The sequence below is a fragment of the Dryobates pubescens genome, chromosome 14 (assembly GCF_014839835.1).
Source record: "Dryobates pubescens isolate bDryPub1 chromosome 14, bDryPub1.pri, whole genome shotgun sequence".
Taxonomy (NCBI): Eukaryota; Metazoa; Chordata; class Aves; order Piciformes; family Picidae; genus Dryobates; species Dryobates pubescens.
The window spans coordinates 26,260,350-26,287,731 of record NC_071625.1 but is presented as its reverse complement, the minus strand read 5'-3'; the positions used below and the strand labels follow the sequence as shown (position 1 = coordinate 26,287,731).

Below are 27,382 nucleotides of genomic sequence, written 5' to 3'. Positions count from 1 at the left end.
GGGAGCTGGGGTTGCTTAGCCTGGGGAAGAGGAGGCTCAGGGGAGACCTTCTTGCTGTCTCCAACTCCCTGAAGGGAGGTTGTAGCCAGGTGGGGGTTGGTCTCTTCTCCCAGGCACCCAGCATCAGAACAAGAGGACACAGTCTCAAGCTGTGCCAGGGGAGGTTTAGGCTGGAGGTGAGGAGAAAGTTCTTCCCAAAAAGAGATATTGGCCCTTGGGAAGTGCTGCCCAGGGAGGTGGTAGAGTCCCCATCCCTGGAGGTGTTTAGGAGGAGCCTGGCTGAGGCACTTGGTGCCATGGTTTAGTTGACTAGATGGTGTTGGGTGACGGGTTGGACTTGCTGATCTCTGAGGTCTTTTCCAACCTGCTTGATTCTGTGATTCTGTACTTCTTGCCTCCAATGGCAAAAATATCTTAATTTCAATGACTTCACATTGGTTTGCTTCTGGGTTCCTCACGTGGGGTCATTTTTGTTGGTGTCCAGGGAGTGGAAAGGAATCAATACGTGGCTTTGGAGAGCGCTGGAGGTTTGCAGCGCTCCTGCTACGATTGATTACAGCTGCTTTTGTAAGGGGGTTAAAAGAACAATCTGTATTAAAAACATCATTCTTTGCTATGAGCTCCAACAGCTCCAAATAGGTTTCCATGGGGGCTGCCCTGCAATTTGACCACTTGAAGGGATTGCAGTAATCACCAGCGGGCCAGGGCAGCGAGGCAGAGGGAAGGCTGTGAGGTGGGGAGTTATTGGCATGCATGCCAAAGAGGTTACCCTGGCAGCTTTAATCATTCATCCACAGTCTCAAGAGGAGGGAGGAAAATATAAGTGTTAGTTCTTCTGATTGATTGGGGAAAAGCATCAGTAAAACATGAAAGGAGAGGGGAGGTGTGTGTGGAAGAGGCAGCACGCTCCTCAGATTGAAACATACTAGGGCAGGTAGACGCAGTTATGACCTCTAAACCACAGGCTCTCTGCTTCTCCTCTTGCTGTCAGAGCTGTGAGTGGGGAGCCAGAGCCAGGCTGACCTCTCCTCATTCAGCCTTTTCAAAGGGCTGCGTTTTAGCTTCTTGGTCACGGCTGGGCCTTCAATGCAACCTGCCTGCAGCGTGGGCTGCTGCCTCCTTAAACAAACCCACCAGCGTTTTGTGCTGTGACAGTGATTTGCCTGCTGAGGGATGGGGGGGTGTGTGTGTCTGTGTCTGTGTGTTTGACCCTCATTTGGGGGCTCTGGGAGGGGAAAGGTGCAGCAAAATGCTGTGCTAATGGAGAGGAATCAATCAGGGCTGCTGCGCGCTGCCGGCTCCCGCCGCTGCTTCGCCCACGCCTTGCCCTTTAATGTTGCAGTCTGGAGTAGCACTTTGGAAGCTGATTCAGCTGCAGGCCTTTGAAAAGAGTTTCCCTGCTGTATCGTGCCTGACGTCAAAGGCAGAGCTGGGGAAGGAACTGTTCTTTGCACCGGGGACAGCTGAAAGGCCCTTTGGATCTTTTCCTTTTGGTGTTCCTGGAGAAACGTTTTGGGCTTCAAGTTCTGCTTTCATCTGGGGGAAAAAGAATTGCTGTGTGCCCTATCTGGGCTGCTCAGCAGCCTCGAGGTTTAGAAGGTGGAATGGAATGGAATAGAATAGAATAGAATTAACCAGGTTGGAAAAGACCTTCAAGATCATCAAGTCCAACCTATCACCCAACACCATCTGATCAACTAAACCATGGCACCAAGTGCCTCATCCAGGCTCTTCTTAAACACCTCCAGGGATGGGGACTCCACCACCTCCCTGGGCAGCACATTCCAATGGCCAGTCACTCTTTTGGGGAAGAATTTCTTCCTAACCTCCAGGCTAAACCTCCCCGGCACAGCTTGAGACTGTGTCCTCTTGTTCTGGTGCTGGGTGCCTGGGAGAAGAGACCAACCCCCTCCTGGCTACAACCTCCCTTCAGGGAGTTGGAGAGAGCAAGAAGGTCTCCCCTGAGCCTCCTCTTCTCCAGGCTAAGCAACCCCAGCTCCCTCAGTCTCTCCTCACAGGGCTGTGCTCCAGACCCCTCCCCAGCTTTGTTGCCCTTCTCTGGACACCTTCCAGCAACTCAACATCTTTCCTAACCTGAGGAGCCCAGAACTGGACACAGATTTAGACAAATCCCCATGCTGTACTAAACAACAGTGCTCAGATGCCTTGAACTTGGTAAAGGAGATGACTAAAATGCAGTGTTTAGTTCTGAGTTTCATGTACAAGGACAGTCCTGTTGGTGCAGAGTGAGGGAATGTGATACAGTCTCAGATGAAGGGGGGCACATAAAAAGCACAGCAGCGCTTCCTTCTTGAGCTGGGGTGTCATCAGATTTGTCCTGCCCCTCAATCATTCCTAAATAACCCTTTTTTTATGTTGGAGTACATTTATGTGGATTAGGAAGGTTCCTGACCCTCATTCATAGAGTCATAGAATTGTCAGGGTTGGAAGGAACCTCAAGGAGCAGCCAGTTCCAACCCTCCTGCCATGGCCAGGGACACCTCACACTACAGCAGGTTGCTCACAGCCACAGCCAGCCTGGCTGCAAACACCTCCAGGCAGGAGGCTTCCACCACCTCCCTGGGCAGCCTGTGCCAGGCTCTCACCACCCTCATGGGGAACAACTTCTTCCTAACATCCAAGCTCAATCTACCCATTGCTAGTTTTGCTCCATTGCCCCCAGTCCTATCACTCCCTGACACCCTCAAAAGTCCTTCCCCAGCTTTCTTGGAGCCCCCTTCAGATCCTGGAAGGCCACAAGAAGGACTCCTTGGAGCCAAGCACCACCAAAATTTCTCTTCTCTTGCTTTTAATATTGAGAAGCTGGAGTCTGCCTCTACGCCCAATGTACAGAAGACTCAATCCAACACAGACAACCATTGCAATCCTGCAGGCTACCAAATGCTTGTCTGCTTCCTCCTGCATCTGCTTACAAGCAGAAGCAAGGTGAAGCTTCAGCTCTATTTCACCACTCACTGTTTTTTCCTCCCTCCACATCCAAATACGCAGAAGGCCACAATGAGGTCTCCTCAGAGCCTTCTCTTCTCCAGACTGAACAGCCCCAACTCTCTCAGTCTGTCTCCATAGCAGAGCAGCTCCAGCCCTCTGCTCATCCTCGTGGCCCTTCCCTGGACACCTTCCAGCACCTCCAGACCCTTCCTGTAAATGATGCACAACTGGAAATGAAGCTCTGAAAAGAAGCAGAAAGACAGAAACTTCATCCACTGGAATTTACTTCACACAGGCCAGAACTTAAGAGGATGTTTATTGTTCTCTTCAAGGCAGCTCAAGCCTCAACTGCAAAGCTGTAAGCAGGCTACACAGATCTGTGAGCCTTTATAATGGGCCCCCTCAACCATCCTCCCCCCAACCCATTTTCAATTAAGCTTGGCCAAGTTCTCCTATTAATGTTTTAAGGTCAGTTAGCACATAATGTACCATCCAGCATGTGATTATGTTTCTAAAGGCACAGGTGGCTGTTAGGAAACAGGCACACAAGTGTCCACAGCTTCATGAAGAGTGGGACCTTAAGTCTATAGATTCTTTGATGCATGTCTATAAAGGAACAGTGGCTGATGTGGTGGTGGCTTCTTGGTGTCTCCTTACCCCAATGGCCTTGGAGTTCTTCCTTGCAAGCCCCATGGATGTGGTGTATTTTCTTCAGTGCAAGCTGTGATACCTCTGCTGTGAGGATAGGCCGAGGGAACTGGGGTTGTTAAGCCTGGAGAAGAGAAGACTGGTGGAGGAAGGGCTCTCAAAGCTGCCTTCCAATGCCTGAAGGAAGGCTGGAGAGGGACTTTTCAGAAGGATGTCTAACAGCAGGACAGGGGGGAAAGGTTTGAAGCTGAGGGACGGCAGGGTGAGACTGGGTCTGAAGAAGTTGTTCTTGGTTATGAGGGTGGTGAGACTCTGGAACAGGATGCTCAGGGAGGTTGTGGCTTCCTTCTCCCTGGGGATGTTTAAGGCCAGGCTGGTTGAGGCCTCGAGCAGCTGAGTCTAGCTGAGAGGTGTCCCTGCCCATGGCAGGAGGGTTGGAGTGATTGGATGTGGTGCTCGGTGCCATCGTCTAGTCATGAGGTCTTGGGTGACAGGTTGGACTTGAGGATCTTTGAGGTCTCTTCCAACCCTGGTGATACTGTGATACTGTGATCTCTGAGGTGCCTCCCAGCCTCAGCCATGGTGTGATCCAGGCTGCTGACGTGTCTGACCCCAGCAGGAGCTGCTTTGTCGTTGCTGTCCCTGTCAAACACAGCCCTGTCCTGGTGATTAGTCTGGCGTAACAGACTGTGCACATCCTAAGCCAGCACATTTTGACTCTTGGCTCTGACACGAGGCAATCTCTGTAAACCAGCTGATTTACAGAGCCTCCTCTCCTGCTGGATGCTGGTGGTAGCAGGAGCAGCTTGCAGTCCTTGTGTTTATTTTGGGCTCTCCGCCTTTCCTCGGCCGCCGCGAGCGGTCGGCCCCTTTCTTTATCCGCTGTTGAGAGGTTGAAGGCCCTGAAGCTATAGTTTTGTGCAGCATCAGGAAGTTCTGCAGCAGGTCCAAGGAGCGTGAATAATCTTTCTGGCATGTGCTGCAGCCCTGGCAGTGGCTCTGTGCTGCGCTAGAGAGGGTCTCAGCCTGGTGCACCGCTGCTGGCGCCCTCCCCAGGGGCAAAGACCCAACAGAGAACGCGGGCAGGGCCAGCCCTACAGAGCCACTTTGCTCTTCCCCTCTTACCTGAAGAAGGACAGCAAATGGCCTCTAAAAGATTTTGAAATCCCTTTGCAAACAAGCTCTCCAGAGACACCACAGCCAGTGGTTTTTATTTAGCTGGCCAAGGCCAGTGGTGCAGGAGGTGGCCTGGGTAAATTGGGTCTGCTCCGGAGAAGAGAAGACTGAGAGGGGATCTGATCAATGTCCATCAGTATCTGAGGGCTGGGGGTCAAGAGGAAGGGGACAGGCTCTGCTCAGTTGCTCCCTGGGATAGGACAAGGGGCAGTGGATACAAACTGCAGCACAGGAGGTGCCACCTCAACGTGAGGAGCAACTTCTTCACTGAGCACTGGCACCGGCTGCCCAGAGAGGTTGTGGAGTCTCCTCCTCTGGAGACTTTCAAGACCCATCTGGATGTGTTCCTTTGCGAGCTGCTCTAGATTCTATGGCCCTGCTCTGGCAGGGGGGTTGGGCTTGGTGATCTCCAGAGGTCCCTTCCAACCCCTGACATCCTGTGCTCCCATCACAAGGCTGCTTCTCACCCTGGACACATGGATGAGCACAGAAAGGCAGCAGCCTTGGGGAGTGCTTGAAGGGGTTTAAGCCTTTCTTGAGGTAAAACCGGGAGATGGTAACAATGTCAAATTGTCTGGGGGGAATGAGCAGTGCCTATGTTGGCTGCTGTATGAAAGCCTTACTCTTGGACTTGGAAAATTCAGTCCTGAGACCTGTTGTTGTGGAAAGAGTATTTTTGCTGTGAGCACAATTCCTGAGCCCATGGTGAGCTCAGCCTTCCTGTGGCCAGTACCCACCCCTCTAACATCCCTGCTGTGCAGGCAGTATGGTTTCTCTTCAGGAACCATCACAGCACTGTAGAATTCTTTTGGTGGGATCTCTAAGACCATTGAGCCCAACCTTCATCCCAACACCCCCGTGGCCGTTAAACCATATCCCAGAGTGCCATGGCCACAGGTTTCTTGAACAGCTCCAGTGGTGGGGACTCCACCACCTCCCTGGACAGCTTGTTCCAGTCCCTGACCACTCTTGTAGGGAAAAAAATTGTTCCTAATGTCTAACCTAAACCTCTCCTGGCACAATTTCAGGCCATTCCCTCTGTGGTACTTGTTACATCACTTATTATTAGCATCTTATTTCTCTTCTGCTGAAGGCCCTGCTGCAGCTGGCAAAGTGCCCCACAGTGGGGTTTGCTGGCAAGAGTTAGGCCTGCCAATGGCATCCTGGCCTGCATCAGGAACAGTGTGGCCAGCAGGAGCAGGGAGGTCATTCTGCCCCTGGACTCTGCATTGGTTAGGCCACACCTTGAGTCCTGTGTCCAGTTCTGGGCTCCTCAGTTTAAGAAGGACATTGAGACACTTGAACATGTCCAGAGAAGGGCAACAAAGCTGGGGAGGGGTCTGGAGCACAGCCCTGTGAGGAGAGGCTGAGGGAGCTGGGGTTGCTTAGCCTGGAGAAGAGGAGGCTCAGAGGTGACCTTCTTCCACTCCACAACTCCCTGAAGGGAGGTTGTAGCCAGGTGGGGGTTGGTCTCTTCTCCCAGGCAAGCAGCACCAGAACAAGAGGACACAGTCTCAAGCTGTGCCAGGGGAAGTTTAGGCTGGAGGTGAGGAGAAAGTTCTTCACTGAGCGAGTCGTTCATCATTGGGATGTGCTGCCCAGGGAGGTGGTGGAGTCCCCATCCCTGGAGGTGTTCAAGAGGGGATTGGATGTGGCACTTGGTGCCATGGTCTAGTCATGAGGTCTGTGGTGACATCACAGAATCACAGAATGTTAGAGCTTGGCCCCCTCCACTTGACCCCTACCCCTCAGCTATTGATAGACATTGATCAGATCCCCTCTCAGCCTTCTCTTCTCCAGACTAAACAGCCCCAGGGCTCTCAGTCTCTCTTCACAGGGGAGATGCTCAAGTCCCCTAAGCATCCTCCTGGCTCTCCCTTGGACTCTCTCCAGCAGGTCTCTGTCTCTCTTGAACTGGGGAGCCCAAAACTGGACACAGGATTGCAGCTGTGGTCTCAGCAGGGCAGGGCAGAGGGGGAGCAGAACCTCCCTAGCCCTGCTGGCCACACTTTGCTTGCTGCACCCCAGGATGCCATTGGCTCTCTTGGCCACCAGGGCACATTGCTGTCCCATGGAGAACTTGCTGTCCACCAGCACTCCAAGGCCTTTCTCCATGGAGCTGCTCTCCAGCAGGGCAGCTCCTAACCCATCCTGGTGCCTGCTGTTATTCCTCCACAGATGCAGGACCCTGCACTTGTCCTTCTTGAACTTCACAATAACCACAAATGGGTTTGTGGAGGTAGAATGTGCAAACTTTTTTATTTTCCCTCCCCAAAATACTGAATGGCTACTACAGACTGTTCTGGGTCTAAGCCTGCTGATAGCAAACCTGGTTTTCCACCCTGCCTTTTGTGGACACCCTGAAAGCAGTCTGTGGGCACCCTTGGCTGCCCAGCTGACAAATCAGAGAACATTCCTAGAGCAAATATGAAAGTTTGGTTTTACCTAGCATAAAATTGCAAAGCTGAGCTTCAGTGCTTGGTCCTCACTTAGGCAGCATGAAGGATTGTTTTCTTTTCATTAAGCATCTCTCATGGCTTCAAACTGGAGAAGAGGAGATTTAGATTGGATAGCAGGAGGAAGTTCACTATGAGGGTGGTGGAACACTGGAACAGGTTGCCCAGGGAGGTGATTGAGGCTCTCTCCCTGGAGATATTCAAGGTGAGGCTCAACAGGGCTCTGGGCAGCCTGATCTAGTTGGGGATGTCCCTGCTGACTGCAGGGAGGTTGGACTGGATGAGCTTTGGAGGTCCCTTCCAGCTTGGACCGTTCTGTGGTTCTGTGATTCTCCCAAGCTTCATTGTCACAGAAGTATTTTTTGTGACTGTGCATTTTGGTTTGGTTAACTGTTGAGCTTTTCTTTCTGTTCTTAACCTGAAGGCAGTTTTCATTCCAAGTGCTTCTGAGTCACTGGGCAAAGAGGGGCAAGCTGGAGGTGTAGAGGGGGCTACCCCTACTTTGGGGGTGCCAAGGCCTACTAGCCAGCTTGCAAAGAGCCTGAGTGCATTTATCATTGCAAATGCCTGGAGAGTTTGAGGCTAGAGTATGCTTCTTTGTGCCTTTGGTCTGAGAGGTTGCTGATGTCCAGCCTGAGTTCCTCTAGACAAAAGTGATTTGTACTGGAAACAGACTGGAGCAAGGGACTGATATAGGCTGGGCAGGGACTGGCTGGAGAGCAGCCCTGAAAGAAAAGGCCTTGGGGGTGCTGGGGGAGGAGAAGCTCAACAGGAGCCAGCAGTGAGCACTTGCAGCCCAGAGAGCCAAGCAGAGCCTGGGCTGCAGCAAGAGAAGTGTGGCCAGCAGGGCCAGGGAGGGGATTCTGCCCCTCTGCTCCACTCTGCTGAGACCACAGCTGGAGCTCTGTGTCCAGTTCTGGAGCCCCTAGGACAGGAAGGATCTGGAGGTGCTGGAAGGTGTCCAGAGAAGGGCCAGGAGGATGAGCAGAGGGCTGGAGCTGCTCTGCTATGGAGACAGACTGAGAGAGCTGGGGTTGTTCAGTCTGGAGAGGAGAAGGCTCTGAGGAGACCTCATTGTGGCCTTGCAGTATCTGAAGGGGGCTCCAAGAAAGCTGGGGAGGGACTTTTGAGGGTGTCAGGGAGTGATAGGACTGGGGGGAATGGAGCAAAACTAGAAATGGATAGATTGAGCTTGGATGTTAGGAAGAAGTTGTTCCCCATGAGGGTGGTGAGAGCCTGGCACAGGTTGCCCAGGGAGGTGGTGGAAGCCTCCTGCCTGGAGGTGTTTGCAGCCAGGCTGGATGTGGCTGTGAGCAAGCTGCTGTAATGTGAGGTGTCCCTGGCCATGGCAGGGGGGTTGGAACTGGCTGATCCTTGAGGTCCCTTCCAACCCTGACAGTTCTCTGATTCTATGACTCTGGCCAGAGAAGCTGCAGAGCATCTTCTTCAGAGGGAGCCTGTTTGATATGAATGCATTTGGGATTCACTGTCCCACGTATTTCCCCCTATAGTAATTATTGTATTGGATCTATGGCACTGTGAGGAGTGATTTCCTCATGCTGCTGGAGTTGTGCCTTCCCTAACAGCAGATATTAAAGAATGTTTTGCATTGTATCTTTTGCATCCTCAAAATGTAACACAATGGATGCTCAAATTGCTGCTGAAAACTACCCAGGCTTTTCTGCCCACTCTCTTCCCCTTTTCAGCTGGTTTAAATCTTGAGAACATCTCAGCATAGGTGGAAATGAATGCTTTGGGCTGCTGAAAAGGTGTGATTCGTTGCAGGGAAGGGAGAGAATGTGCTGGTGGGAAGCCTGGCTGCCCAGGCACCTGCAGCTCGGGCTGCGTTGTGTTACCTGCTCAGCTGCCTCACAAAATCTGACTCCTCAGAGCTCTCAGGGATCATGTTGCTGTCTTCCCTTAGTGCTGTGAGGCTGGAAAGAGGAAGATTTGTTTGTTTGGGGGTGAGGGTGTTTAGGGGTTTTGCTTGGTTTTTAAGGTCTACATTTGCTTAGCCTGGAGATGAGGAGGCTCAGAGGGAACCTTACCACACTCTACAACTACCTGAAGGGAAGCTGTAGTCAGGTGCGGGTCAGACTCTGGTCCCAGGCAACTTGTGACAGGGCAAGAGGGCATGGCTTGAAGCTGTGCCAGGGGAGGTTTAGGTTGGATGTTAGGAAGCACTTCCTTATGGAAAGGGGAATCAGACACTAAACATGAGCCAGCAGTGTGCCCAGGTTGCCAAGAGGGCCAATGGCATCCTGTCCTGTATTAGGAATAGTGTGGCCAGCAGGAGCAGGGAGGTCATTGTGCCCCTGGACTCTGCATTGGTTAGGCCACACCTTGAGTACTGTGTCCAGTTCTGGGCCCCTCAGTTTAAGGACATTGAGACACTTGAAGGTGTCCAGAGAAGGGCAACGAGGCTGGGGAGAGGCCTTGAGCACAGCCCTGTGAGGAGAGGCTGAGGGAGCTGGGGTTGCTTAGCCTGCAGAAGAGAGGGATCAGGGGTGACCTCATTGCCCTCTACAACTGCCTCAAAGGTGGTTGTAGACAGGAAGGGGTTGGTCTCTTCTTCCAGGCAATCAGCACCACAACAAGAGGACACAGTCTCAAGCTGCACCAGGGGAGGTTTAGACTCAAGGTGAGGAGAAAGTTCTTCACCGAGCGAGTCATTTGCCATTGGAATGTGCTGCCCAGGGAGGTGGTGGAGTCCCCATCCCTGGAGGTGTTCAAGGGGAGATTGGATGTGGCACTTGGTGCCATGGTCTAGTTGTGAGGTCTGTTGGGACAGGTTGGACTTGATGATCCTTGGGGTCTCTTCCAACCTTAGTTATAGTGTGATACTGTGTGATACTGGGATGTGCTGCCCAGGGAGGTGGTGGAGTCCCCACCCCTGGAGGTGTGTAAGGCAAGGCTGGATGTGGCACTCAGTGCCATGGTCTGGTCAAGGTGGTGGTGTCAGGTCATAGGCTGGCCTGAATGATGTGAGAGATCTATTGCAGCCTCAATAATTCTGTGATTCCGCTGCAGACAGAAGAGGGCAATGGCCTAGGGAATACATTGGTTACTGGGTTTATCTCTTCAGCCCTGCCAATTGTGAGCATGGGTGTGTGCTGCTTCTGTTCTCAGCATGCACTCCCTAGCATGTGCAAACTCAGGTTGTTCCTCAGCTGTTCCCAAATGCAGTTCCCATGGTTGGGAAATGTCAACAGGTAGCCCTTCAGTTCTTCATTTCCCCACCCCCCAGCTTGGCAATGGATAACATTCATTACCTTGGGGATGTTGTCTGCCTTTTCTGTACTGGTGGCCAGCCACCTGCATGTCCTTTGCAACATGTTTTGCTGGTTTCCTGCCTGCTGGTGAGGGCTGGGGCTTGTTTTGCAGCATGACTGTGGCTGAAGTAAAGGAGGACAGAGTGGTGTGGCCGTCGTGGCAGCTTGATCAACAGCAGCTTATGTGACCTGTGACAGGGGCTTGTTTTCCCATGAGGAAACGGTCTCAGCTGCCTCTTAAGGAGAATACCACCCATACACCCACTGAGGGCCTTCAGGCCTTCCTTTGGAGACATCTTGGAAAGGAATTAAGCCATTGCATGGTGACCAGACATCATCTTGGACTGCTGCTCTGGACTGCAGCCAGTTCCAGACAGAGCGTGTGAAGGAGCAGGAGCGGATCACAGATCCCAGGCTGTTAGGGGTTGGAAGGGACCTCCAGAGATCAGCCAGTCCAACCCCCCCTGCCACAGCAGGAGCAGAGAATCCAGCACAGGTCACACAGGAACACATCCAGGCAGGGCTGGAAAGGCTCCAGAGAAGGAGACTCCACAGCCTCTCTGGGCAGCCTGCTCCAGGGCTCTGGGACTCTCACAGTGAAGTTCCTCCTCATGTTGAGCTGGAACTCCCTCTGCTACAGTTTCAATCCATTGCCCCTTGTCCTGTCCCAGGGCATAAGTGAGCAGAGGCTGTCCCTTCCTTCCTGACATCATCCTAGGAGGCTGATTAAAGGACTGGAGCACTCCCTTATGAAGAGAGACTGAGAGCCCTGGGGCTGTTCAGTCTGGAGAGGAGAAGACTGAGAGGGGATCTGATCAATGTCTATCAATATCTGAGGGCTGGGGGTCAAGAGAGAAGGGACAGTTCACCAGCACTGTCCTGGAAGCATTTTGAGAATCATATAATAAATTCATAGAATCAAGAAGGTTGGAAAAGACCTCAGAGATCATCGAGTCCAACCTGTCACCCAACACCTCCTGACAAACTAAGCCATGGCTTCCAGTGCCCTGTATTCTGTAGTCTCAGCTCTTCATTCTGACTTCCATGAGGTTTGGCTTGGTGAACCTCTGAGGTAGCTTCTGGCATGTGCTCTCATGGCTTGGCATTTGAGATGCTGTCAGAGGGCTTCAATCTGGGGAGGTTCTTCTCCCCCTCTACCCTGCCCTGCTGAGACCACACCTGCAGTCCTGTGTCCAGTTTGGGGCTCCCCAGTCCTGTGTGGACTGCCCTTGGCTGAGCCTGCTTTTGGCAGGGGTTTTGGACTGGCTGATCTCTGGAGGTCCCTTCCAACCTCTAACATGCTGTGATTTGCTTCTTTTCCTGCTCCAGAAGCTCAGCAGAGTATATTGCAACTCCTGTTTGGTCACTCATGCATTTAGTGAGATGAAGTGTGGTCAGAAGGGGAGCTGCTTCCTAAAGGTTGGGAGGCTTCTTGGTTCTCATTGTACAGCTCTAGAGTGCTATTTATTGATTTATTTTATGGTCTAATTTTACAAATGACTTCAGCATCTCAGACAATTGCAGCACATAAACTGGAAGTATAAAACTGGGCCTTCCTCAGCCTGCCCAGCAGCCAGCAATGTGCTCTGGTGGCCAAGAAGGCCAAGGGCATCCTGGGGTGGATTAGAAGGGCTGTGGATAGTAGGTCAAGAGAGGTTCTCCTGCCCCTATGCTCTGGCCTGGTGTGGCCACATCTGGAATATTGTGTCCAGTTCTGGGCCCCTCACATCAAGAAGGACCTCAGGGAACTGCTTGAATGAGTCCAGCACAGAGCCACAAAGCTGCTGCAGGCAGTGGAACATCTCCCTGTGAGGCCAGGCTGAGGGAGCTGGGGCTTGGAGCAGAGGAGCCTGAGGGTGACCTCATGGCTGGGGATAAAGATGTGCAGGGCAGTGCGGGGAGGATGGAGCCAGGCTCTGCTCAGGGATGTCCAAGGACAGCACAAGGGGCACTGGGGACAAGCTGGAGCAAAGGAGGTGCCACAGGAACAGAAGGGAAAACTTTTTCCCTGTGAGGGTGGCAGAGCCCAGGAGCAGGCTGCCCAGAGAGGTTGTGGAGTCTCCTGCTCTGGAGCCTTTCCAACCCCACCTGGATGCATTGCTGTGCAGACTGCCCTGGGTGATGCTGCTGTGGCAGGGGGGTTGGACTGGCTGAGCTCTGGAGGTCCCTTCCCACCCCTCACATTGTGTGGCAATGTGAGCTCTGGAAGTAGGAGCAAAGATGAAGAGAGTGCTTCATTGCAGGACTGTTCTCTGTGTAACCAATCCCTCTCCTCTGTTTTGCAGAGAACAGATTCGGTCTCTGATAAGGATTTATACCTTGACAACAGCTCTGTTGAAGAAGCATCAGGAGTCTATCCAATTGATGATGATGATTATTCCTCTGGGTCAGGTTCAGGTGAGACAACATGCCACAATGTGATTTTAGAAGGTGTAAGAAGTAATGTGATTCCTGGGGGAGGGAAATACCTGCTTTAAGCCTGAGATGTTAACTTGAGAGAGTGCTTGGCTCTCTGTTTACAGAGCACTGAGCACCCCTGTGGGCTGGGCTTTAAATGTTAACTTTCTGCTCTTTTCTCTTAATCCTTAGTTGCATTGTTTTCTTTCTGCTGCCTCTCTGGTTTCTGTGTAGATCTCCCCAGACTTTAGATAGAAGGATTAGAGAAGGCTTAGTTCTCCCCTGGCAGAATGCTAATTGGTGGATGAGAAGCTCAACAGGAGCCAGCAGTCAGCACTTGCAGCCCAGAGAGCCAAGCAGAGCCTGGGCTGCAGCAAGAGAAGTGTGGCCAGCAGGGCCAGGGAGGGGATTCTGCCCCTCTGCTCCACTCTGCTGAGACCACAGCTGGAGCTCTGGGGCCAGTTCTGGAGCCCCTAGGACAGGAAGGATCTGGAGGTGCTGGAAGGTGTCCAGAGAAGGGCCATGAGGAAGAGCAGAGGGCTGGAGCTGCTCTGCTCTGGAGACAGACTGAGAGAGTTGGGGTTGTTCAGTCTGGAGAGGAGAAGGCTCTGAGGAGACCTAATTGTGGCCTTGCAGTATCTGAAGGGGGCTCCAAGAAAGCTGGGGAGGGACTTTTGAGGGTGTCAGGGAGTGATAGGACTGGGGGGAATGGAGCAAAACTAGAAATGGGGAGATTGAGATTGGATGTTAGGAAGAAGTTGTTCCCCATGAGGGTGGTGAGAGCCTGGCACAGGTTGCCCAGGGAGGTGGTGGAAGCCTCCTGCCTGGAGGTGTTTGCAGCCAGGCTGGATGTGGCTGTGAGCAACCTGCTGTAGTGTGAGGTGTCCCTGGCCATGGCAGGGGGGTTGGAACTGGCTGAGCCTTGAGGTCCCTTCCAACCCTGACAATCCTCTGATTCTACTCTGGCAGTCTGTAAGAACACATAGCAGCAGCAGCAATCTTGTTTTCCCATTCAGGTTCACATGCAGTTGGTGGCCATTCCTCCCCTGGTTTCTTTGACATTTAGAATTCCAGATCCTGCCAAGCCCTTGAGTTTACTCTGAGGTAATTTCATCCATACAGGAAATAAAGACATTTTAAAACATAGCACAGTGGCTTTTCAGCCCCAGTAGAGGCATGTAGCTAGCTCATCAGTTTTCCAAAGGCTGTCATTTCAACCTCATGAATCATTTCTGTCTGAAAGCCTCTTTGTTGACTATCTCCTAGACTAGCTAGGAGCTTCCAGCCTTGAAAAGTTAGGTGCAGGACTTTATGGTAGTTCTGGAAGAGAATTTTCCTTACTGTTGTATTTGCTGAGCCTGTGTAGACATCCCCTTTCCTTTCCTAGTGTGTTTGTTGCTGCATTTTTTGTAATGATTTGATGTTTAGGCAGCCCAGAAGGCAAATCCTGTGCTAGGCTGCAGCCAGAGGAGTGTGGGCAGCAGGGCAACAGAAGGGATTCTGCCCCTTGAATCTGTTCTGCTGAGACCTCACCTCCAATCCTGCCTCCAGTTCTGGTGTCCCCAGCAGAAGGACACAGAGCTGCTGGAGTGAGTGCAGAGGAGGCCACAAAGCTGATCCAAGGGCTGGAGCAGCTCTGCTCTGAGGACAGGCTGAAGGAGCTGGGGGTGTTCAGCCTAGGAAGGAGAAAGGTCTGGGCAAACCGAATAGCAGCCTTCCAGTCCTTGAAGGGATCCTAGAGGAAGGCTGGAGAGGGACTGTTTGCAGCATGAGGGGCAATGGTTTGAACTCAGAGAAGAGAAGATTTAGACTGGATGTTAGGAACAAGTTCTGCACCGTGAGGGGGGTGGACCAGTTTGCCCAGGGAGATGGTTGAGGCCCCATCCCTGGAGATACTCAGGGTGAGGCTGGACAAGACTCTGAGCAACCTGATCTGGTTGAGGATGTCCCTGGACTGGATGACCTTTGGTGGTCCCTTCCAACCCAGGCTGTTCTCTGGTTCTCTTTCTTCTGATGCTGCTGACTTTGTGTCAGGAAAGGAGGGAGGTTGGCAGTAAACAGCCATGTATAGACTGGTCTCTTTTGGGGATCTTTTCATTCCTCTGTGGAGCTTGGCTGTTTCTAATACAGGTGATTCAAGATGCAGCTCTGCTTTTGAAGGGGAAAGGAACTTCTAAGAAGTAGCTTTAGGTTTTATTACCCCAACTGATGTGGTTTCCCTGGAGCTGAGCAGCGCCTTCGACACTGTCCTGCAGCACAGCCTGGTCTCCAGGCTGGTGACACATGGCTTTGATGGGTGACCACTAGATGGATACAGAACTGGCTTGATGGCTGCACACAAAGAGTGGCTGTCCATGGGTCCATGTCCCAGGGGAGGCCAGGGACAAGCAGAGTCACTCAGGGATCAGTCCTGGGACCAGGCTTGTTCAACATCTTTGTGGGTGCCATGGACAGTGGCATTGAGTGCAGCCTCAGCAGGTTTGCTGATGGCACCAAGCTGTGTGGTGCAGCAGACAGGCTGGAGGGAAGGGATCCATCCAGAGGGACCTGGACAGGCTGGAGAGGTGGGCACAAGCCAACCTCAGGAGGTTCAACAAGACCAAGGGCAGGGTCCTGCAGCTGGGTGGAGGCAATCCCAGGCACAAATCCAGGCTGGGCAGGGACTGCCTGGAAGGCAGCCCTGAGGAGAGAGACTTGGGGGTGCTGGGGGAGGAGAAGCTCACCAGGAGCTCTCAGTGTGCACTTGCAGCCCAGAAAGCCAAGCAGAGCCTGGGCTGCAGCAAGAGAAGTGTGGCCAGCAGGGCAAGGGAGGGGATTCTCCCCCTCTGCTCAGCTCTGCTGAGACCCCAGCTGCAGTACTGCCTCCAGTTCTGGAGCCCCTATTCCAAGAGGGATCTGGAGGTGCTGGAAGGTGTCCAGAGAAGGGCCATGAGGATGAGCAGAGGGCTGGAGCACCTCTCCTGTGAGGACAAACTGAAGGAGTTGGGGCTGTTCAGTCTGGAGAAGAGAAGGCTCTGAGGTGACCTCATTGTGGCCTTCCAGTATCTGAAGGGGGCTCCAAGAAGGCTGGGGAGGGACTGCTCAGGATCTCAGGGAGTGATAGGACTGGGGGGAATGGAATGAAGCTGGAGGTGGGGAGATTGAGGCTGGAGGTGAGGAGGAAGTTCTTCCCCATGAGAGTGGTGAAGCCCTGGAATGGGTTGTCCAGGGAGGTGGTTGAGGCCCTGTCCCTGGAGGTGTTTAAGGCCAGGCTGGATGAGGCTCTGGCCAGCCTGATCTAGTGTGGGGTGTCCCTGCCCATGGCAGGGGGGTTGGAACTAGATGATCCTTGTGGTCCCTTCCAACCCTGACTGATACTGTGATACTATGATCTCAGTGGTAGAAGTGGAGCCAGATGGACAGAAGCTACCTTTACACAGCTGACCAACAGGACTGTATGCCACACTCCTGCTCCTTTTCTTTCCTGCTCTGTTTCTTTCCTACAAGAAAAGAGGAGAAGTCTCAGTGTAGACTGAGTGCCCTTCCAAAGAGCTCACATGACAGTACCACAGTCTAATACTCTTGAACCAAGGAAGAACTCTTAAGTTCAAAGAGTCTTCTGAGCAATCTGTGAGCCTAGCTGTAGTCACTTAAGAAAACAATCTCAAGAGGGAAGCAATTTAGCATCTCCTCCACCCTACTCATCCTGTTAGCTCAGTTTTATGAAGGAGGAAGTGGCCTGTAGATATATCAATGGTCAATTTTCTTCATGTCATCCTGAATGTGTCTCTCTTGACTTGATTCTGACTTCTGTAGTGTTCCCAGCAGGAAGAACCCTTCCACTCTAGAGTGGTTTTCTTGCTGGCAATTCCACTCCATGCAAGCAGATCCAAGATGACAGCATTCTGACTTCTTTCTTTGCTGTGGAAATTGTTAGCTGCCACCAGGCCTGTGGAGATAAGCAGGAGCTACCAGCAGCACCATGAATGCCCTTGAAGGGCTGCAAGCAGCATCAACATGGCACTGAGACACATTTCACACTGGACATGGGCTGAGCATGTTTTGTGGGGAGAAGGAAAGGTGATTGGTGTCCTGCTTCTGTTCTTCTCTTTCATAGCCTCTGGAGGCCTCATGGATGTTCTTCCCCTGTGCTCAGCACTGCTTAGGCCACACCTTGAGTCCTGTGTCCAGTTCTGGGCTCCTCAGTTTAAGGACATTGAGACACTTGAAGGTGTCCAGAGAAGGGCAACAAAGCTGGGGAGGGGTCTGGAGCACAGCCCTGTGAGGAGAGGCTGAGGGAGCTGGGGTTGCTTAGCCTGGAGAAGAGGAGGCTCAGGGGAGACCTTCTTGCTCTCTGCAACACCCTGAAGGGAGGTTGTAGCCAGGTGGGGGTTGGTCTCTTCTCCCAGGCAACCAGCACCAGAACAAGAGGACACAGTCTCAAGCTGTGCCAGGGGAAGTTTAGGTCAGAGGTGAGGAGAAAGTTGTTCCCAGAAAGAGTAATTGGCCATTGGAATGTGCTGCCCAGGGAGGTGGTGGAGTCACTGTCCTGGAGGTGTTCAAAGAAGGCTTGGATGTGGCACTTGGAGCCATGGTTTAGTTGTCAGGAGGTGTTGGGTATTAGGTGATAGGTTGGACTTGATGACCTCTGAGGTCTTTTCCAACCTGGCTGATTCTGTGTGATACTGTTGTAGCCCAAATCTCACTGTTGGCCAAGTGTTCAGCCTGAGTTCTTTTGCCAGTCCAACAGAGAGCCATGAGGATGCTTAGGGGACCTGAGCATCTCCCCTGTGAAGAGAGACTGAGAGCCCTGGGGCTGTTTAGTCTGGAGAGGAGAAGGCTGAGAGGGGATCTGATCAACGTCTATCAACAGCTGAGGGGTGGGTGTCAAGTGGAGGGGGCCAAGCTCTTTTGGGTGGTGCACAGGAATAAGCCAAGGAGCAATGGATACAAACTTGAACAGAGAAGGTTTCAGCTCAACATGAGGAGAAACTTCTTTGCAGTGAGGGTGGCAGAGCCCTGGAGCAGGCTGCCCAGAGAGGTTGTGGAGTCTCCTCTGGAGCCTGTCCAAGCCCACCTGGATGCATTGCTGTGCAGACTGCCCTGGGTGATGCTGCTGGGGCAGGGGGGTTGGCCTGGCTGAACTCTGGAGGTCCCTTCCAGCCTCTACCATTCAGTGATTCTGTGATCCTCTGTAGGCAGAGAGGTTCAGCCCTGCAGTGCTCACCATTTGATCTGGCAGACACAGCTGTGGCCTGAAGCAGAGGTGGCATTTAAGGATCTGGAGGAGCAGGTTGTGATTAAATGGAGCTTAGCATTTCATATCCAGAATATACAGCTGTGCATTCTGCAAGTGTGGCTCATCAGCTCTCTAATCTGATCACCCATTTTCATTTCCTTGGCTGTGAAAGCCTTGTGAAAGCCTTGAGCTTTGGAAGGTGAAGCAGACTTGAGGTATCCTCTGGGCCTTCAGTTCCCAAAGAGAACTCTTGAGGCAAAGCCAGGAGATGTTTTTTCCTGTTGGATGCCTTTCCTCACCTCTGTTTTGAAGCAGGATGTTGGGGTTTTGATCTTTGGGTAGCATTTCAGGCCAATCCCTAATTCATGGTGGGAGGTCTTTGTTCTGGAGCTTGCACTGTGTACTTTTGGTACCTCTGGAAGTTTTTACCAGCATTACCTCTTCTTTGTCACAGTACAGAGTTGCTTTAGTTATTGTCTTTGTTAGTGCCCTTCCTTTTGATGCCCAATGTGGGTCATTCTTGCTCCTGAGTTCAGATCTTTGCTGTTGCACTCACATTTTCAGCCTGCTTTCTTTCCCTGCAGCAATAAGGTTCATAGATTCATAGAATGGTTGGGGTTGGAAGGGATCTTAAAGCTCATCCAGTTCCAACCCTCCTGCCAGGGGCAGGGACACCTCCCACCAGCCCAGGCTGCTCAAGGCCTCATCCAGCCTGGCCTTGAACACCTCCAGGGAGGGGGCAGCCACAACCTCCCTGGGCAACCTGTGCCAGTGTCTCACCACCCTCACTGGAAAGAATTTCTTCCTACTCTCCAGTCTAAATCTGCCCTCCTCAAGCTTCAATCCATTCCCTCTCATCCTATCACTACAAGCCCTTTAAAAAGTCCCTTCCCTGCTTTCTTGTAGCCCCTTCAGGTACTGGAAGGCTGCTCTAAGGTCTCCCTGGAGCCTCCTCTTCTCCAGGCTGAACAGCCCCCACTCTCCCAGCCTGTCCCCACAGGGGAGGTTCTCCAGTCCTTTGATCATCTTTGTGAGCTCCTCTGGACCCACTCCAGCAGCTCTATGTCCCACTCATGCTGGAGGCAGTGCTGCAGGTGGGGTCTCAGCAGAGCAGAATGAGGGAGTCATCCCATTCTCTTTGAAGAGGATGTCTTTCTACTTGTTAGGTATTACTCTTCTGTACAGTTGCTGCATTTATTACCCAACAATTCCTTGGGCAACTGCTGTCTGTAGTGAGCAGAACTCATTGAGTGAGATCCCACCTGGAGCACTGTGTCCAGTTCTGGAGCCCCTAGGACAGGAAGGATCTGGAGGTGCTGAAAGGTGTCCAGGGAAGGACCACGAGGATGAGCAGAGGGCTGGAGCTGCTCTGCTATGGAGACAGACTGAGAGGGTTGGGGCTGTTAAGTCTGGAGAAGAGAAGGCTCTGAGGAGACCTTCTTGTGGCCTTGCAGTATCTGAAGGGGGCTCCAAGAAAGCTGGGGAGGAACTTTTGAGGGTGTCAGGGAGTGATAGGACTGGGGGGAATGGAGCAAAACTAGAAATGGGGAGATTCAGCTTGGATGTTAGGAAGAAGTTGTTGCCCATGAGGGTGGTGAGAGCCTGGCACAGGTTGCCCAGGGAGGTGGTGGAAGCCTCCTGCCTGGAGGTGTTTGCAGCCAGGCTGGCTGTGGCTGTGAGCATCCTGCTGCAGTGTGAGGTGTCCCTGGCCATGGCAGGGGGGTTGGAACTGGCTGAGCCTTGAGGCCCCTTCCAACCCTGACAATTCTATGATTGAGATTCATAAGGAGTGGTCCCAGAAGGGGCTGATTCCTTTACTTTCTGGTCTTGCAATAATTTAGCCTCTTGCCTGTGTCTTCTTTCTTCCAGGATATTTATTAAACATGGCTCTTATCTTATTCTAAAGGAGCCCTCAGCCTCCAGTTGGGCTTTGAATGTACAGGAAATGAAATTTAAGGTCATCTTTAAGGAGTTTTCTGTCCTTTTTATTTCAGAAGAAAAAGGCTTCTGAATCATGTGGAGTTTAAAGCCATGAATTTCTAGTGACTGACACACAAAGTAATGGCAGGATGTCTTGCTGTGGGTAGGAAGTCTTTTGGGTTTTATGTCTGGGGGTTAAAAGATTTGCTGTACAGGAGAAATCTTGTTGAAGAATCACAGCATCAATAAGGTTGGAAAAGACCTCAGAGATCATCAAGTCCAACCTATCACCCAACACCATCTAATCAACTAAACCATGGCACCAAGTGCCACATCCAGTCCCCTCTTGAAGACCTCCAGGGATGGTGACTCCACCACCTCCCTGGGCAGCACATTCCAATGGCCAATTAGTGAAGAACTTTCTCCTCACCTTGAGCCTAAACTTTCCCTGGCACAGCTTGAGGTTCTGGTGCTGGTTACCTGGGAGAAGAGACCAACCCCTTCCTGACTACAACCTCCCTTCAGGGAGTTGGAGAGAGCAAGAAGGTCTCCCCTGAGCCTCCTCTTCCCCAGGCTAAGCAACCCCAGCTCCCTCAGCCTCTCCTCACAGGGCTGTGCTCCAGACCCCTCCCCAGCTTTGTTGCCCTTCTCTGGACACCTTCCAGCATCTCAACATCTTTCCTAAACTGAGGGGCCCAGAGCTGGACACAGGACTCAAGGTGTGGCCTAACCAGTGCTGAGCACAGGGCACAATGACTTCCCTGCTCCTGCTGGCCACACTGTTCCTGATGCAGGCCAGGATGCCCTTGGCCTTCTTGGCCAGCTGGGCACACTGCTGGCTCATACTCAGCTGCTGTCAGCCAGTCCCCCCAGGTCCCTTTCTGCCTGGCTGCTCTCAGTCACTCTGTCCCCAGCCTGTAGCACTGCATGGGGTTGTTGTGGCCAAAGTGCAGCACCTGGCAATTAGACTTGTTCAATGCCATCCTCCTGGACTCTGCCCATCTGTCCAGCAGTGTGTTACAGGGAGAAGCTGCCAGTTTGTGTAGTTTGAAGTCAAGTCAGGATCAAAGATGTTTATTGATTGCTTAATCTACCTGATGTCTCTAACTGGCAGCCACTGAGCTATAGTTCTAGGCTCAACAGCATCATTGCAACAGGCAACCCCAATAGCAGCCACTTGCAGAATGGTAACATGCAACTGCAGCTTCCCAGCTGCCCTCCTGGAGCTGACCCCAACTGTGCCATAGTCACACAAAGCCTTGTGTGCACCCCCCCAGGTGTGTGGGGTGCTGAAACTCCCCTCCTCTGGGTGTGCAGGACCCCCTGCCCACACTCCCCCACTGCTGGAGATTCACAGCTTGCACTGGGTTGGAAGGGATCCTCAAAGGGCTTATTTTCCAACCCCAGGGACACCTCCAGCTAGAGCTAGCTGCATAGGGTCACACCAGTCTGATCCTGAATGTCTCCAGGGACAGAGCCTCAACCACAGCCCTGGGCAGCCAGTTCCAGTAGTTCACCTCTCTCACTGTGCAGAACTTCCTCCTGATGGCCAACCTGAATCTGCCCTGCTCCGGTTTCAAACCATTGCCCTTTGTCCTATCCCCAGAGGCCCTTCTGAGCAGTCCCCCCCCGCCTGACTGTAGGTCCCCTTCAGATACTGAAATGCAGCTCTAAGGTCTCCCTGGAGCCTTTTCTTGTCCAAACTAAACAATGCCAGCTCCCACAGCTACTCCTCATATAACACCTTCCAACCCCCTCTCCAGCCTCGTTGCTCTTCTCCTCTCCAGGCTGAACAGCCCCAACTCTCTCACCCTGTCCCCACAGCAGAGGTGCTGCAGCCCCCTGATCATGGTGGTTTCTTGGTTACCAGCTGATGGCCTTCCCTTTCTCTTTCATGGGATCCCCTGGGGTAAATATCCCCCTGGCAGCTTGGGGCACTCTGCACTTCTGTCTTTATCGTAGCAGGCACCTAGGCTACCTCCCTAGGGTGGGCTGTGCAAGCAAGCAGAATGGAATAGGAATAGAATAGGAATAGGAATAGAATAGGAATGGAATAGGAATAGAATAGGGATAGAGTAGGAATGGAATGGAATGGAATGGAATGGAATGGAATAGACCAGGTTGGAAAAGACCTTCAAGATCATCCAGTCCAACCTATCACCCAACACCATCTAATCAACTAAACTATGGCACCAAGTGCCACATCCAATCTCATCCTAAACACCTCCAGTGATGGGGACTCCACCACCTCCCTGGGCAGCACATTCCCATGGCCAATCTCTCCTTCTGTGAAGAACTTCTTCCTAACCTCCAGCCTAAACCTCCCCTGGCACAGCTTAAGACTGTGTCCTCTTGTTCTGGTGCTGGGTGCCTGCACCTCAGTGTCCTAATCAAAACTGGAACTGCCCTGCAAGGATCCCCCAGGTGGATGAAGTGTCACTTTTTCTCTTGTTGTTCTGTTTTGTCTGGTCTTCAGGTGCTGAAGAAGATGAGGATAGCTCAGTGATAACAACATCCAGAGCACTGCCAAAGTTCCCAACCACGAGTGATGCCTCCAGGGCTGAGACAACCACGGTGAAGATGCAGACCAAGGTGCCTGCACAAACAAAGGTGGGTGGCTGGAGGGCTACACCACTTCAAATGGCTCAGCCCACTGAGGGCTTGATGGGAGCTCTCCTTGATGGAGGTGGATTAAGATGCTCCCAAGAACTTTACTTACTGTTACTACAACCCATCACATGTTTCATTTCCACCAGAAGGTCTGCACAGAGCTGTCTGGATTTCACAGGATGTTAGGAGTTGGAAGGGATCTCTGGAGATCATGCAGTCCAACCCCCCTGCCAGAGCAGGAACAGAGAATCCAGCACAGGTCACACAGGAACACATCCAGACAGGGCTGGAAAGGCTCCAGAGAAGGAGACTCCACAACCTCTCTGGGCAGCCTGCTCCAGGGCTCTGTGACCCTCACAGTGAAGAAGTTCTTCCTCATGTTAAGGTGGAACCTCCTGTGCTGGAGTTTGTATCCATTGCCCCTTGTCCTATCCTAGGCCACAACTGGGCAGAGCCTGTCCCTGTCCCTTCCTACCTGACCATTCCAAAGGCCAATCTCTGGGAAGAACTTTCTCCTCACCTCCAGCCTAAACTTCCCCTGGCACAGCTGGAGACTGTGTTCTCTTGTTCTGGTGCTGGTTGCCTGGGAGAAGACATCAACCCCCTCCTGCCTACAGCCTCCCTTCAGGTAGCTGTAGAGAGCAAGGTCTCCCCTGAGCCTCCTCTTCTGCAGGCTAAGCAACCCCAGCTCCCTCAGCCTCTCCTCACAGGGCTGTGCTCCAGACCCCTCCCCAGCCTCATTGCCGTTCTCTGGACACCTTCAAGAGTCTCAATGTCCTTCTCAAACTGAGGGGCCCAGAAGTGGACACAGTAAAGTGGTGTTTGCCATTCTGATGTGGTGACAACAATCAGATGCAGTCAGCGGGTCTGGCACAGCCTCCTGCGGTCAAAGAGCTTCTCACCTCTTGTGTTCGTTGGTGGAGCCACAGCTTCATGGCTGCAATGAGTGCTGCTTGCTGCTGAGCCCTGGCTGTCAGTGATGATGTTTTCCTTTCTTTGCTGCAGACACCTGAAGAAATTGATAAAGAGGAAAGAGCTGAGACAGGTGGCAAGAAAAAGAGCGAGGAGCCGGGGGATGACACCGACGTGTTCACCGAGAAGCACTCAGAAAACCTCTTCCAGAGAACAGAAGTTCTGGCAGGTGAGGCAGCGTTTGCCAGGGTTCATCTCACCAGAGACACAGGATCCCTGGATCCCAGAGTGTTAGGGGTTGGAAGGGACCTCCAAAGATCATCCAGTCCACCCCCACTGCCAGAGCAGGATCATGGAATCCAGCACAAGTCACACAGGAACACATCCAGGCAGGGCTGGAAAGGCTCCAGAGAAGGAGACTCCACAACCTCTCTGGGCAGCCTGCTCCAGGGCTCGGTGATCCTTATAGTAAAGAAGTTCCCCTTGTGTTGAGGTGGAACCTCCTGTGCTGGAGTTTCCATCCATTGCCCCTTGTCCTATCCCAGGGCACAACTGAGCAGAGGCTGTCCCTGTCCCTTCCTTCCTGACCCCCAGCCCTCAGCTATTGATAGACATTGATCAGATCCCCTCTCAGCCTTCTCGTCTCCAGACTAAACAGCTCCAGGGCTCTCAGCCTCTCTTCACCAGGCAGTGCTGCAGTCCCTTCAGCATCCTTGGAGCCCTCCCTTGCACTCTCTCCAGCAGATCCCTGTCCCTCTTGAACTGGGGAGCCCAGAGCTGGATGCAATATTCCAGGTGAGGTCTCAGCAGGGCAGAGTAGAGGGGGAGGAGAACCTCCCTGGCTCTGCTGGACACACTCCTCTGAATGCAGCCCAGGATCCCATTGGCCTTCTTGGCCCCCAGGGCACATTGCTGTCCCATGCAGACCTTGTTGTCCACCAGCACTCCCAGCTCCTTCTCCCCAGGGCTGCTCTCCAGCAGATCCCCTCCCAGCCTGTACTGCTGCAGTTGATTCTTCCTCCCCAAGTGCAGGGGAGCCCCTGGAGCCTCCTCTTCTCCAGGCTGAACACCCCCACCTCCCTCAACCTGTCCTCATAGCAGAGGTGTTCCAGATATCATTCCAAAGGGCACTGTACCTGCAGGTCAGGAATCCATGAACCTGCAGCTGTAGAAAGGTTATTAATGATCTTCAAAAAGCCTAATGAAGAAAGCCACCAATTGTGGCAGAGCAGGAAGCTGTCTTCATTCCTGATTACAGCATTCCATTTTCTTTTAAATCATTTTTGAATAGTTAGTATTTCCAGGTATTGGAAGGCAGCTCTAAACTCTCCCTAAAGCCTTCTGTTCTCCAGGCTGAACACCCCCAGCTCCCTCAGCCTATCCTCACAGAAGAGCTGCTCCAATCCCCTGATCATTTTCATGGCCCTCCTCTGGACCTGACCCATCAGGTCCATGGCAAACTCATTTGTGTGAGATGAGATCTTGGGTGACATGTTGAACTTGATGCTCTTTGAGGTCTTTTCCAACCTCATTGATTCTATGAGAAGGAAAGATGGTGGTAGCCTTATTTTGGGGGGCACCTTGTGACTGTTTCTTTGGTGAAAGATGCTGGTAGCCTTGTTTCAGGGACACAGGTTGCCCAAGGAGGTGCTTGAGGCCCCATCCCTGGAGATGCTCAAAGTGAGGCTCAAGAGGGCTCTGGGCAACCTGATCTAGTTGAGGATGTCCCTGCTGTCTGCAGGGGGGGTTGGACTGGATGAGCTTTGGAGGTCCCTTCCAACCCAGGCCATGCTCTGATTCTGTGACCACCTCTAAGCAAGGCTCTGCTGCCCAGCAAAGAGTGAGATTTGTGGTTGGATTAAATGCAGCCAACACAAGAATGCAAAGAGTGGAAAAGCTCCAGAGGCCAACAAGACAAGACAGGGAGACTCCTCACTTTCCATCTGCATTGTCTTACCAAGAGGAGCTGAAGGCTGGGTGCTGTCAGCTAACTGAAGGCAGTAGGCAGCAGGAGATGTGCAAGGAGGGGCAGTGCCTGGCCGTGTGCTCAGCAGCCAGTGGGGTGCAGGTGGTGGGAAGGACTCAGGCAGTCGGTGTTTAATCTGTCTGGCATTTGGTTTGGGCTGGATGACCTTCAGAGATCCCTTCCAACCCAGACCTTTAGAAAAAGACACACAATAATCCCCAGTTTAACATCTCTCCAATCCCCTGAGCCTGCTGGCATCTCAGCCCAGTGCCATGCCTACAAAATCTGTATAAAGGACTTGGAAGTGGGCACGCACGGAGTGATAATCCTGAGAAGGTTTCTTCCAGGTCTTCACTGGGCTCATGACCTGAGGGAGGCCTTTATGTTAAAAACTCAACTCAAGCTTGAACACAGATTTCATAGAATCATAAAATCAGTAAGGTTGGAAGAGACCTCAGAGATCATCAAGTCCAGCCTGTCACCCAACACCTCATGACTACTAAATCATGGCTCCAAGTGCCACATCCAATCCACTCCAGGGATGGGGACTCCACCACCTCCCTGGGCAGCACATTCCAGTGGCCAATCTCTCTTGCTGGGAAGAACTTTCTCCTCACCTCCAGCCTAAACTTCCCCTGGCACAGCTTGAGACTGTGTCCTCTTGTCCTGCTTGCCCGGGAGAAGAGACCAACCCTCTCCTGGCTACAACCTCCTATCAAGCAGTTGTAGACAGTAATTTCCGCTCAACATGAGGAGAAACTTCTTCGCAGTGAGGGTGGCAGAGCCCTGGAGCAGGCTGCCCAGAGTGGTTGTGGAGTCTCCTTCTCTGGAGCCTTTCCAAGCCCACCTGGGATGCCTTCCTGTGCAGACCGCCCTGGGTGATGCCGCTCTGGCAGCGGGCCGGGACTGGCCGATCTCTGGAGGCCCTTCCCGACCTCTGCCGTCCTGTGAGCCCTCTGTGACTGCATTGCTTTGTGCCTGCAGCTGTCATTGCTGGCGGAGTCATCGGCTTCCTCTTTGCCATCTTCCTCATCCTGCTGCTGGTGTACCGCATGAGGAAGAAGGACGAAGGCAGCTACGACCTCGGGGAACGGAAACCATCCTGCGCTGCCTACCAAAAGGCACCGACCAAGGAGTTTTATGCATAGAAATTCCTCTTCTTATTTTTTTTTTTGTTCCCCTCTTTTTTTTTTTTTGGTTTAAGTGTCTCTATTTCTGAGATCACTGAACTTTTGGTTTGGTTTTTGGTTTTGTTTTGTTTTTTTTTTTGTTTGTTTTTTTTTTTTAAATAAAGCTTTTGCATAGAATAATGAAGATTTAAGAAGAGAAATCCCTTGGGTTGCTGTTCCCCCCACCTCCCCTCTTCCCCCCTTCCATCACAGAGCCCTCGAGGGCAGCCTGATGAGCAAAACAAAAAAAACCACCCCATCCTATTTAAAACTTTTCCTGCCCTCCCTTTTTTGACCAAAAAAAAAACAGAGAAGTGTCCAAACCTCTCCCTCACCCCCACCCCACCTGGAGATGGTGATCCTGGGTGCCCACGCTTGGTGTGGCAGTTTCAGGCTATGCCTTCACCCCGCCGCATTCGGTGCAGGGGTGGATGGATCCCTTCCAACCCCCTGCCACGCTGGTGTTCTGGCGAGGCAAAGCCCTAACACCTGCAGTGTTCTGGGTGGGGGTGTGTGTGTGTGGGGGGATAACAGTGGCAAAGCTTTTGGAATAACCCACTGAAACACACCCCCCCCCCTCCCCCTTTATTTTTTTGTTGGTCTTCTTGTTGTTTTTAATATTAATAATTATTATTTTTCCTAGCAAAAGAAGGAAGACAAAGAACAATTTATTGCTTTTATCCTATGGG

General features: G+C 52.3%; 1 protein-coding gene across 1 annotated transcript in view; it reads left to right on the top strand.

The window, feature by feature from the left end:
* The window catches only part of SDC2 (syndecan 2), an 87,604-nt gene extending 60,912 nt beyond the window's left edge, over positions 1-26,692 (top strand). The window contains exons 2-5 of the mRNA XM_054167455.1: positions 12,787-12,898; positions 22,513-22,646; positions 23,652-23,787; positions 26,509-26,692. Coding sequence (XP_054023430.1) covers positions 12,787-12,898; positions 22,513-22,646; positions 23,652-23,787; positions 26,509-26,672 — 546 coding nt within the window. The 3' untranslated portion in view covers positions 26,673-26,692. The remainder of the gene's footprint in view (positions 1-12,786; positions 12,899-22,512; positions 22,647-23,651; positions 23,788-26,508) is intronic.
* The last annotated feature ends 690 nt before the right edge of the window (positions 26,693-27,382 follow it).